Genomic DNA, 11,878 nt, shown 5'->3' with positions numbered 1-11,878 from the left:
CTCGCGGCGCAGCTGCCGCGACGCCCTGGGCAGCCGCGGGGCCTCCGCCCTTTCGCGGGCCCGGGAGGGCGGCGTCGGGCGTCGGGCAAGCCCGGGCCCTAAGCGGGGCGGGCGGGCGGCTGCGGGCGCTGTGAGCGACGGCGTAAGGGCGCGCTTTCATCACGGACGAGAGGGGCGCTCGGCCCGCGCGGCTGACGACGACTCCCCTGGCTCCGGAGGCCGCGGCGGGTGACGGCGGGCGGCGCGGGCGCGGCGGCGGAGACGAGGGCCCGAGGGGCGGCGCGCCCACCGCGGGCGGGCGAGCCCCGCTCCAGCTCCGGGACGCAGCCGACGGCACGGAGCGGCGGCTAACCGGCTGCTCTGGGAGCAGCACCAGTGAGGCCCCGCCGAGGGCCCCGGAGACCCCGCCAGGCGGACGCGCCGAGACGCCCCCGGCCGCTCCCGAACGCGCGCGGAAAGCGGGAAACCCGCGGGACCGGCCGCGCGTCTCGGCGCCGCGGCGGCGCGCACTCTCGCGAGAGCAGCCGCAGCCTCTCTCGAGCGCAACGCGGTGGAGGCGCGAACTCTCGCGAGAGCGAGTGCCCCCCGGAGGGTTCTCGGCGCCGGGAGTCGAAGAAACATGGCGCGGCCGGAGCCGTCCTGGAGCCGGCGGGACCCGCAGCAGGAGCGCGACGTGCGCGAGCTCGTGCGCCGTGTGGCCGGCCTCCGGGACGAGGCGGACCCCAACTTCCAGCTCTGCCTGCACTTCGCGTGGTCCAACTTCAGGTGGGGGCGCGGCGGCGGGCGGGGCCGGGAAGGGGCCGGGCCGTGGGCAGGGGGCGGTCTGCGCCCGCCCAGGGCGGCCCCGCACGCACTGCGCACGCTGCCCCGCGCGACGCGGGTTCGAAAGGGCGGGTCGGCGAGGGGCGGCGCGAGGTGGGGGTCGCGCCCTGTCCAAACTGCGTGCCCCCGACTCCCGTCCCCGCTGGGCCGCTCGGGTCGCCCGCACCAGGTCCGGGGCGCGGCCGCAGCCGGGCGGGAGGGCTGTGCGGTTTTGTTCCTTACTTGTCTCAGCCACGAGAACAGTTCCTGCCATGTAGTGACCAGGCCGCCCAGGCCACTTCTCATTTTCAGGATTTATCTACCTTAAATACTTGATGAAGTCAGAGCTACTATTTTTCTTGGTGGAAGATGTAAATTAGACAATACCGTTCTGATGATTACCTGTAATGGGATTTTATTACTAAGAGAATGTTAGTTAGTGTTATAATACTATGCCAGTTTAATGTCAGTAGAAATCTTCTTGAACAGGGATCAGTTTTTCAAAATCAGTGTTCTTGAGTTTCAACCTTAATGATCATACATGAAGTTCCTACCTGGTTTACAATGAGACTAGACAATGAGGTAAAAGCATGCAAAGTTTCTGAAATAATAAACTGAGTTCTTAAATGTAACATAAATATAACAGTGTGTGACTAGGTCGTATAAAACACAATGTTTTTTTCTACAGATTGAATTTTTTTCTTTTTCTTCTTTATTGAATTTATTGGGGTCACATTGGTTAATAAAATTATATAGGTTTCAGTTGCACAATTCTGTAATTCACCATCCCAAGTCAGATTTCCTTCCATTACCATTTATTCCTCCTATACCTCCTTCTACCCCCCATTTTTATTTTTCAATTACAGTTGACATTCAATATTATTTTTATTAGTTTCAAGTGTATAGCATAGTGGTTAGATTTTTTTTAATATAATTTAAGAAGTGACGTCCCCATAGGTCTAGTACCCGCCTGGCACCGTACATAGTTATTGCAACATTACTGACTATATTCCTGTGCTGTACTTTACATCCCTGGACTGTTTTATAACTGCCGATTTGTGCTGCTTAATCCCTTTCACCTTTTTCACCCAGTCCCCCAAACCCCTCTCCTCTGGCAAACATCAGTTTGTTCTCTATGTCTATGAGTTTGTTTCTATTTTGTTTGTTCATTTATTTTGCTCTCTAGGTTCCACATACAAGTGAAATCATATGGTATTTGTCTTTTTCTGACTTTTTCACTTTGCATAATACCTTCTAGGCCCATCCCTGTTGTCACAAGTGGTAAGATTTCATTCTTTTGTGTTTTTTTATTTTATTGATTTTTTAGAGAGAAATACTAATTTGTTGTCCCACTTATTTATGCATTCATTCGTTGCTTTTTGTATGTGCTCTGATTGGAGATTGAACCCACAACCTCAGGATGAAGCTCTAACCAACTGAGTTACCCAGCCAGGGCAAGATTTCATTCTTTTTTTTATGGCCGAGTAATATTCCATTGTATATATGTACCACATCTTCTTTCTCCAATCACCTATCAATGGGCACTTGGGTTGCTTCCATATCTTGGCAGTTGTAAATAACACTAAGGACAGAAACTTAAATGTGAATTTCAAATAATTTTTCTATTAATATTTCTAAATGGCAGTAAGTAGATGGACATCATTTTAGAGTTGGGAAAGACATTAGAAGTTACTACCTCCTTTTACACAATGAGCAGCTAAATTATAATAGGTAAGTTAGTGTTTCAGTCAGCCACTTAGGGGATAGAATTAATGTTATTTAGTATTGTAATTTACTTCTTTTAAGTTCCGATTGTTGGCTTTGATACTAAAAAATGGAAAACAAGAGTCAATGAGCTATACTATAATTTTACGATGCTTTAACTCATCAGAAAAATGAACAATTTATGTTTGTTTTTTAAAAATTGTGGCCATGTTGTAGGCTCTAGAAATTTAGAGATAAGTGAAATATAGTCTCTTTCCTTAGGGGAGAAAGAGACAAAAGTTAATTATGTATGATGAGAATAGGAGTTCTGAACATGAGGGCCTAAAGATAGAATTCAGGTATTTTGAATTTGGACAAGAAAAAATTTACACTAACCTCTAACTGAAAAGTAGCATTTCTTTCAATTATGAACAAAACAACAAGCAATATTCACTTACCTGTGAGTGTATCACCAGTGGAAATCACACGTTTCACATTATAGTTGTTGCGGATATTTCTAAATATTGTTTATGTCACTTTAATGGTAGATCTTATTACTTAATGATTTAACAAAGAAATGTCTCTTACTATAATCACAAACTTTTAAAAATACTTCACGCCCAGGTGGGTGTGGCTCAGCAGTTGAGCATCGACCTAGTATCCAGGAGATCCAGGTTCGATTCCCAGTCAGGGCACGTGCCCAGGTTTCAGGCTCGATCCCCGTTAGGGAGTGTGCAGGAGGCAGCTGATCAATGACTCTCTCATCATTGTTTCTATCTCTCTCTCTCCCTTCCTCTCTCTGAAATCAATAAAGATATATTTTAAAAAGAAAAACTTCACAACTGTATTTCAGTATACTTGGTTTCCTTTGTATTTCATTTTATGATTTAAAAAACATTGTGAGAGGGGGTCCCAAATATTCACTGGGCTTCACTGTGGCATAAAAAGATTAGGAACAATACAAGATGTTCTATGCTGGGCTTAGATACAGGGCATTATGGGAAGACAAAGGAGCCAGGGCACAGGTGGGGGCTGATCAGGATGACCGGTGTCCTGCCGAAAGGCTGCTTGAGGGCTTTTTCTCTGAGGCATAGTGGCTGTTCGTCTGAATGGCAGAGGTGATACAGCGAGGGAGGTGCACTCAGTATAGCTAAGTACAGGGTGTTCTGGGATATGGAGGGCAGTGATACCAGTCTGCTGAGCTGGATGACATGATTGATGGAAGAATTGCATTTTGTCTTCTAGATTTCATCGTTTCTTGGATGTCAACAGTCACAAAGTAGAAAAGACAATAGAAGGGTAAGTCAGTTTTATATGTATGTATATATGTACATATTCAAAATGTACATATTTTTATAGATCTTTTTATTAATATAACTATAATTATCAGTTGATTTTTAAAATATATTTTAGAATTTATGAAAAATTCATCATTCATTCTGATCTCGGTAAAGCTGCCAGCTGGAAGAGATTAACTGAGGAATTTCTAAATGCATCACTTCCAAACATAAAGGAAATAAAGGTAGGCATTATATTGTGAGGTCTCGGTTGTGTATTTTGCCATTTCCAAACTGATTATTAAACATTCATTCTCTTAGTATTGTTCACTGGCTAGAGCAGAATACCCTAGAGACTGACTGAAGAGTTGCCATAAAGCCCAGTGTGCCTCAGGCTCGAGATGAAAGATGCCCTTGTTTAGTCATCTCAGCCCAGCCTACTGTGAAAACCGAGTTCAGAGGTTGGCACAAATAATAGCGCTGTGTGGCTATCTTAAGTCTTTTTTTTTTTTTTAATTTAATTTTTTTTTTTATTTCTATTGATTTCAGAGAGAGGAAAGGAGAGGGAGAGAGAGAGATAGAAACATCAATGATGAGAGAGTCATTGATCAAGCCCGCAACCGGGCATGTGCCCCGACTGGGAATCGAACCCTGATTGCCTGTATCCTAGTTCGATGCTCAACCACTGAGCCACGCCCAGCAGGGCTATCTTAAGTCTTTTAAATGTCTTCTTAGTGCTTGGTAATGAGAATTACCTATATAATGTTCACTAGACACCAGGTGCTGTTGTGAGCACTTTCGTATTAGTTGTGGGTCCCCAAGACCGCCCTTAGGCCCTGTGATTCTCTAGAGATATTCACAAAACTTACAAAAAGCTGCCCTCCTCACTGTTATGGTTTATTACAGTGAAAGGATATAGTTAAAAATGAGCAAAGAGAAACCAGCCCCAAACTTTCAAATGTTCCTTTCTAGTGGGGTTGCACGGGAATGCTCTTAATTCACCTAGTGACAGTGTGTGACAGCACATGCAGAGTCTCGAACCAGGGAAGCTCACCTGAGTCTTGGTGTCCAGGGTGTTTGTTGGGGTGAGTCGCATGGATGTGCAATGCCCATGAGGCTGACCTTAGCAACTCAGTCTCCAGCCCCACAGAGGTCACACTGAGGACCTCAGGCATTTGAAAACAAGCATGCACCATAAGTGACATTGTTAGCGTACGTGGTCTGGGGTATTGCCCAAAGCCTCTAGCGTATAAAACCCTCTTCTCCACAGGATGTTCCAAGGGCTCAGGTTTTCTCTCGGGAGCCAGTTGAAAGCCAGTCCTGAGACCCCTGAGGTGTTCACAGTTTGGGCAGGTTAGGCCTCCTGAGTCAGCTTGTTTAACCTTCCCAGTAACTCTGTTGTTGATAGCATGCACTGTGGGAACTGGTGTCCTAAGGAAGAGAGCTTTAGACAATTTAAGGGAGGGCTATAAAGGTATTTCTGGAAAAGAGAGAGCTGCAGTCTCTGAGTCCATCTGTGAGGGTGAGAAACATACGCCATGTATTGTTCCGTCAAATCGTTTTTAGATCTCTTCTTGATAAATTTTGTATAGCTTTCTGGGTAGCCTGTAAAATTTAATAAACAGACCCTGTGACCCCGTAATAATAATAGAAATAATGGCAAATGTTTTTAGAGCACTTATTACATGCCAGGCACTGCTAGTCCCATAACCACCACATTCAGTAGATAATGTTACTCTGGTGATTTTGGGAACGCAAATGCCTTAATCTCAGTTTCGTCTGTGCCAATGAAAATACCTGTGTGCGCAGAATAAAAATGAAACAGTGTCACTTGTGATTTTTTCTTTGATCTTTCATTGCCATCCCTGGTCATTTTTCTGTGCACCCCCAGCAGTAGGGTTCCCTGAACACAGTGGAACGATGTCCCCAGCTCTGCTGTGGCACATACAGGGTGCTGCGCCTGCAGTGTCCTCCCCTCCTCTCCACCCTGAACCACCCATCTTTTCTTTTTTAATCCTCCCCGAGGATATCTTTTCCATGGCTTTTCAGAGAGAGTGGAAGGGAGAGAGAGACACACACATGGATCGGTTGCCTTTTGCATCTGTACCCGGGGCCTGGAGCCTGCAACCTAGGTACGTGCTCTTGGCCAGAATCAAACCCGGGACCCTTTAGTTCTCAGGCCGATGCTCTAACCACCGACCCAAATCGGCGAGGGCCCACCCCATCTTTTAATATTAATTTAAATATGAGGCACCTAGAACAGAGTAGGCAATAAATATTTGTTGAAATAAATCTGTGCTAACCTTTCTGCCTTGCTGTCCCTCTCCCCCCCCCCCAAGTTACACAGAATTGGTTCCCCTTTTCTCCCTTGCTGCGGCATCTCTGACACATCTGTGGTAGTGTAGCAATAAATTCAAGGTTTTTTCAGCTATATATAACTTACCATATATATATATATATATATATATATATATACACACACACACACACCATACAATCCATTCATTGTGAATGTACAGGTCACAATTTTTAGTATATAGTTATACAATAACAGCCTGGTTTTAGAACATTTTCCATCACCCCAAAAGTTTCCCTCAAGCCCTTGTGAAGTCAGTGAGCTCTCCCATGGCAACACCAGACAGCTGCTGATGTGCTTGCTGTGGTTATGAATTTGCCTTTCTGGACATTTCATAAATGGGTTCATATGCAGTTTTTGTGTCTGCTTCTTTCATGATGTTTTGAGGTTCATCCGTATTGTAGCACGTGTCTGTTCATATTCTGTTCCTTTTAAATGCTGACTAGTGTCCCATTGGATGGATGTGTCACATTTTGTGTATTCACCTGTGGATGGTAGTTGGATTATTGCCAGGTTTGGGTTAGTATGAATAAAGAACTTGCCCGTACAAGCAGACTTGTGTGGACATAAGTTTTCACTCTTCTTGGATAGGTTTCTAGAAGTAGAATTGCTGACTTATATGGTCAGCTTATGTTTAACCTTTGAAAACACTGCCAAGTTATTTCCCAAAGTGGCTGTATCATTTTATATTCTCACTAGCAATGTATAAGGGTTCCAGTTTCTCCACATTGTTGCCAACAGTTCTTAACTGTCTTTTTGATTATAGACATCCTAGAGAGACTCTCATTGTGGTTTTTGATTTATATTTCCCTAATGACTAATGATAGATGTTGGGTGTTTTTTATGTGTGTTTTACCCACTGGTAGGTCTTCTATGATGTCCATTCAAGTCTTTCATCTATTTTTAAATTGGATTTTTTGTCTTCTTATTGAGTCATCACAGTTGCTTATATATTCCTCCTGTAAGTTCTTCATCAGAAAAATGGTAAATATTTTCCTCCAGTTCCTGTTTTAACTTCTCATTAAAAAACTCTTTTTAATGTATTGTTGTGAGTATTACAGATGTCCCCATTCACCTCACTCTGGCCCCCTCCACCCAGCCCCTGCCCCGCCCCAGGCCTTCCCCACACGGTTGTCTTTGTCCATGGGCTGTGCATATTTGCATATAAATTCTTTGGTTAATCTCTTCCCCTCCTCCTGCCTCCCCTCTGAGCTGTCAGTCTGTTCTATGTGTCCATGGCTCTGGACCTATTTTATTCATCAGTTTACTTTGTTCATTAGATTCCACATATAAGTGAGATTATATGGTATTTGTCCCTGTCTGACTGGTTTATTTCGTTTAGCATAATATTCTCCAGGTCCAAGCATGCTGTCACAAAGGGTAAGGGATCCTTCTTCTTTACAACTGCATAGTATTCCATGGGGTAAATTGTCCTACAGTTTTTTATCCACTCATCTACTGATGGGCACTTGGGCTGTTTCCAGATCTTAGCTATTGTAAATAATGCTGCTATGAACATAGGGGTGCATATATTCTTTCTAATTGGTGTTTCGGGATTCTTAGGATATATGCCTAGAAGTGGGATCACTGGGTTAAAAGGCAGTTCCATTCTTAATTTTTTGAGGAACTTCCATACTGTTTTCCACAGTGACTGCGCCAGTCTGCATTCCCACCAGTAGTGTACCACGGTTCCCCTTTCTCCGCATCCTTGCCAGCACATGTCGTTTGTTGATTTGTTGATGGAGCCATTCTGACAGGTTTGAGGTGATACCTCATTGTGGCTTTAATTTGCATCTCTGATGGTTAGAGACATTGAGCATTTTCTCATATGTCTCTTGGCCATCTGTGTGTCCTCTTTGGAGAAGTGTCTATTCAGGTCCTTTGGCCACTTTTAAACTGGGTTGTTTGTCTTCCTGGTGGTGTGTTGTATGAGTTCTTTGTATGTTTTGGACATTAACCCCTTATCAGATATGTCATTGGCAAATATGTTCTCCCAGACCATGGGGTTCCTTGTAATTTTGTTGGTGGCATAAGCTTTTTATTTTGATGTAGTTGCGTTTATTTTTTCTGTTGTTTCTCTTGGCCTAGGAGATAATATCAGTGAAAATACTGCTACTTGAAATGTCTGAGATTTTATTGCCTATGTTTTCTTCCAGGATTTTTATGGTTTCGTGACTTTAAGCCTTTTATCCATTTAGAGTTTATTCTTGTGTATGATGTAAGTTGGTGGTCTAGTTTCATTTTTTTGAATGTATCTCCCCAGTTTTCCCAGCACCATTTATTGAAGAAACTATCTTTACTCCATTGTATGCTCTTGACTCTGTTGTGAAATATTAATTGACCATATTTGCGTCAATTTCTGGTGTCTGTCCTGTTCCATTGGTCTATATGCCAGTTCTTTTGCCAGTACCAGGCTATTTTTATTACAGTGGCTTTGTAATATTGTTTGATATCCAGTATTGTTATCCCTCCAACTTTGTTCTTCTTTCTCAAGATTGCTGAGACTGTTCGGGGTCTTTTTTGGTTCTATATAAATTTTTGAAATATTTGTTCCAGATCTGTGAAATGTGCCGTTGGTATTTTAATAGGGATTGTGTTGAATCTGTAGATTGCTCTGGGTAGTATGGACATTTTAATGATATTAATTCTTCCAATCCCTGAACATGGTATATTTTTCCACTTGTTTGTGTCTTCCTCTATTTCCTTTTTCAGTGTTCTATAGTTCTGAGTACAAGTCTTTTACCTCCTTAGTTAAGTTTATTCCGAGGTATCTTATTTTTTTGTTCCAATGGTTAAAGGATTGTTTTTTTAGTTTCTCTTTCTGAGAGTTCATTATTGGTGTATAAAAATGCCATCTATTTCTGGGTGTTAATTTTGTACCCTGTTACTTTGCTGAAACCATATATGAAATCAGTTTTTTGGTGGAGTTTTTAGGATTTTCTATGTACAATATCATGCCATCTGCAAGTAATGACAGTTTTACTTCCTGCTTTCCAATTTGGATGCTTTTGATATTTTCTTGTCTGATTGCTGTGGCTACGACTTCCAGTACTATGTTGAATAAGAGTGGTGAAAGGGGACACCCCTGTCTTGTTCCTGTTCTTAAGGGAAATGGTTTTAGTTTTTGCCCATTGAGTATGATGTTGGCTGTAGGTTTGTCATATATATAGGCCTTTATTATGTTGAGGTATGCTCCCTCTATTCCCACTTTGCTGTGAGTGTTTATCATAAATGGGTGCTGGATTGTGTTGAATGCTTTTTTTATTGATATGATCATGTGATTTTTATCCTTCGTTTTGTTTATGTGATGTATCACGCTTATTAATTTGTGAATGTTGTACCAATCTTGTCTCCCTGGAATAAATCCCACTTGGTCATGGTGTATGATCTTTTAATGTATTGCTGGATGCGATTTGCTAATATTTTGTTGAGCATTTTAGCATCTGTGTTCACCAGTGATATTGGCCTATAATTTTCTTTCTTTGTAGTGTCTTTATCTGGTTTTGGAATTAGGTTAATGCTGGCCTCGTAAAAAAGCTTGGAAGCATTCTTCCTCTTGGATTTTTTTGCAACAGTTTGAGGAGGGTAGGTGTTAGTTCTTCTTTGAATGTTTGGTAAAACTCACCCATGATGCCATCTGGTCCAGGACTTTTGTTTTCTGGGAGTTTTTTTTTTAATTACAGCTTCAGTTTCATTAGTTGTTATTGGCCTACTCAGGTTTTGTGATTCTTCCTGAATGAGTTTTGGAAGATTGTATGTTTCTAGGAATTTGTCCATTTCACCCAGCTTGTCCAGTTTGTTGGCATAGAGTTGTTCTTAGTTTTATCTTTTAAAAAACAATATATTTGTTTTTTAAAAATATGTTGATTTTTAGAGAGAGAGGAAGGTAGAGAGAGAGAAAGATAAACATCAATGTGAGCTGCACACCACCTACCAGGGATTGAGCCCACAACCTGGGTATATGCCCTGACCAGGAATCAAACCAGCAAACTTTTGGTGCACGGTACACCTCCCGACCAACTGAGCCACACAGGCCAGGTCTGTTTCTAGTATTTTCTTACAGTCGTTTGTATTTCTGTGATGTCTGTTGTTACTTTGCCTCTTTTACTTCTGATTTTGTTTATTTGGGTCTTCTCTCTCTCTTTCTTGATAAGTCTGGCTAGAGGTTCATCAATCTTGTTTATCTTTTCAGAGAACCAGCCCTTTATTTCATGATCTTTTGTATTTTTTTTTTTGTCTCTATGTTATTTTCATTTTGGTCTTTATTATTTCCTTCCTTCTACTTCACCTGGGCTTTTCTTGCTGTTCTCTTTCTAATTCTTTTAGTTGTAGAGTTAGATTGTTTATTTGAGCTTTTTCTTTTTTCTGGAGGTAGCCCAGTAATGGTGTGAACTTCCCTCTCAGGACTGCTTTTGCTGTGTCCCATAGATTTTGGATTGTTGAGTGTTTATTTTTGTTTGTTTCCAGGGAGTTTTTTTATTTCTTCCTTGACCTCCTTGGTAACCCATTCATTGTTTAATAACATGCTATTTAGCCTCCACGTGTTTGAATGCTTTTGAGTTGTTTTATTGTAGTTGATTTCTAGTTTCATGTCATTGTGATCTGAGAAGATGCTTGATATGATTTCAATCTTCTTAAATTTATTGAGACTTCTTTGTGTCCTAACATGGTCTCTTTTTGAGAATGTCCCATGTGCACTTAAGAAGAATGTAAATTCTGTAGCTTTGGGATAAAATGTCCTGTAAATGTCAGTTAAATTAATCTGATCTAGTGTATGGTTTAAGGTCAGTTTTCTTATTGATTTTTTGTCTGGAAGACCTATCTAGTGAAGTCAATGGAGTGTTAAAGTCCCCTACTATGACTGTATTGCTGTTGATCTCTCCCTTAAAGTCCACCAAGAGTTTTTTTAAATATAACTTGGTGCTCTTGTATTGGGTGCATATATGTTTATAAGGGTTACATTTTCTTTTTTGATTGATCCTTTTAGTATCATGTAGTGACTTTGTCTCTTTTATGGCTTTTGTTTGTTTTAAATATATTTTTATTGATTTCAGAGAGAGGAGGGGAGAGAGATAGAAACATCAAGGATGAGTCATTGATTGGCTGCATCCTGCATGCCCCCTGCTGGGGATCAAGCCCTCAACTTGGGCATGTGCCTACCAGAAATCAAACCACGATCTCCTGGATCATAGGTCAATCCTCAACCGCTGAACCATGCCTGCCGGTGGCCTTCGTTTTATAGTCTGTTTTGTCAGATGTGAGTATTGCTACCCCAGATTTTTATTCGTTTCCAATTTGCTTGGAATATTTTTTTCCATCTCTTCACTTTCATCCTCTGTGAGTCTTTTGTGCAGAGATGGGCCCATTGTAGACAGCATATATATGGTTCATGTTTTCTTACCCATTCAGCTACCCTATGTCTTTTGATTGGAGCATTTACTCATTTACATTTAAGGTTATTATTGATAGGTATTTATTTATTGTCATATTTTTATAGCTATGTTTCTCTGTCTCTCAGTTTCTTCTTCTGAAAGAATTCCCTTTAGTGTTTCTTGAAAATGCTGGCTTGGTGGTAATGTACTTCTTTAGCCTGTTTTTTCTAGGAAGCTCTTTATTTTACCTTCAGTGATAGCCTTGCTGAATAGAGTATTCTCTGATTCAGTTCTTTGGTTTTTGAAGTGTTTCTGTTAAGAGATCAGCTGACATTCTAATGGGAGCTCCCTTGTAGGTAACTTTCTCT

General features: G+C 41.9%; 1 protein-coding gene across 1 annotated transcript in view; it reads left to right on the top strand.

Annotated features, from left to right (window-relative positions):
- The first annotated feature begins 619 nt into the window (after positions 1 to 619).
- The window catches only part of TUBGCP5 (tubulin gamma complex component 5), a 57,920-nt gene continuing 46,661 nt past the window's right edge, over positions 620 to 11,878 (top strand). The window contains exons 1-3 of the mRNA XM_087822507.1: positions 620 to 765; positions 3,751 to 3,804; positions 3,919 to 4,027. Of these exons, the coding sequence (XP_087678633.1) occupies positions 620 to 765; positions 3,751 to 3,804; positions 3,919 to 4,027 (309 nt within the window). The remainder of the gene's footprint in view (positions 766 to 3,750; positions 3,805 to 3,918; positions 4,028 to 11,878) is intronic.

This window comes from Miniopterus natalensis, chromosome 12 (genome assembly GCF_054644295.1).
Source record: "Miniopterus natalensis isolate mMinNat1 chromosome 12, mMinNat1.hap1, whole genome shotgun sequence".
NCBI classification, from domain to species: domain Eukaryota; kingdom Metazoa; phylum Chordata; class Mammalia; order Chiroptera; family Miniopteridae; genus Miniopterus; species Miniopterus natalensis.
This window is presented reverse-complemented; position numbering and strand designations above follow the sequence as displayed.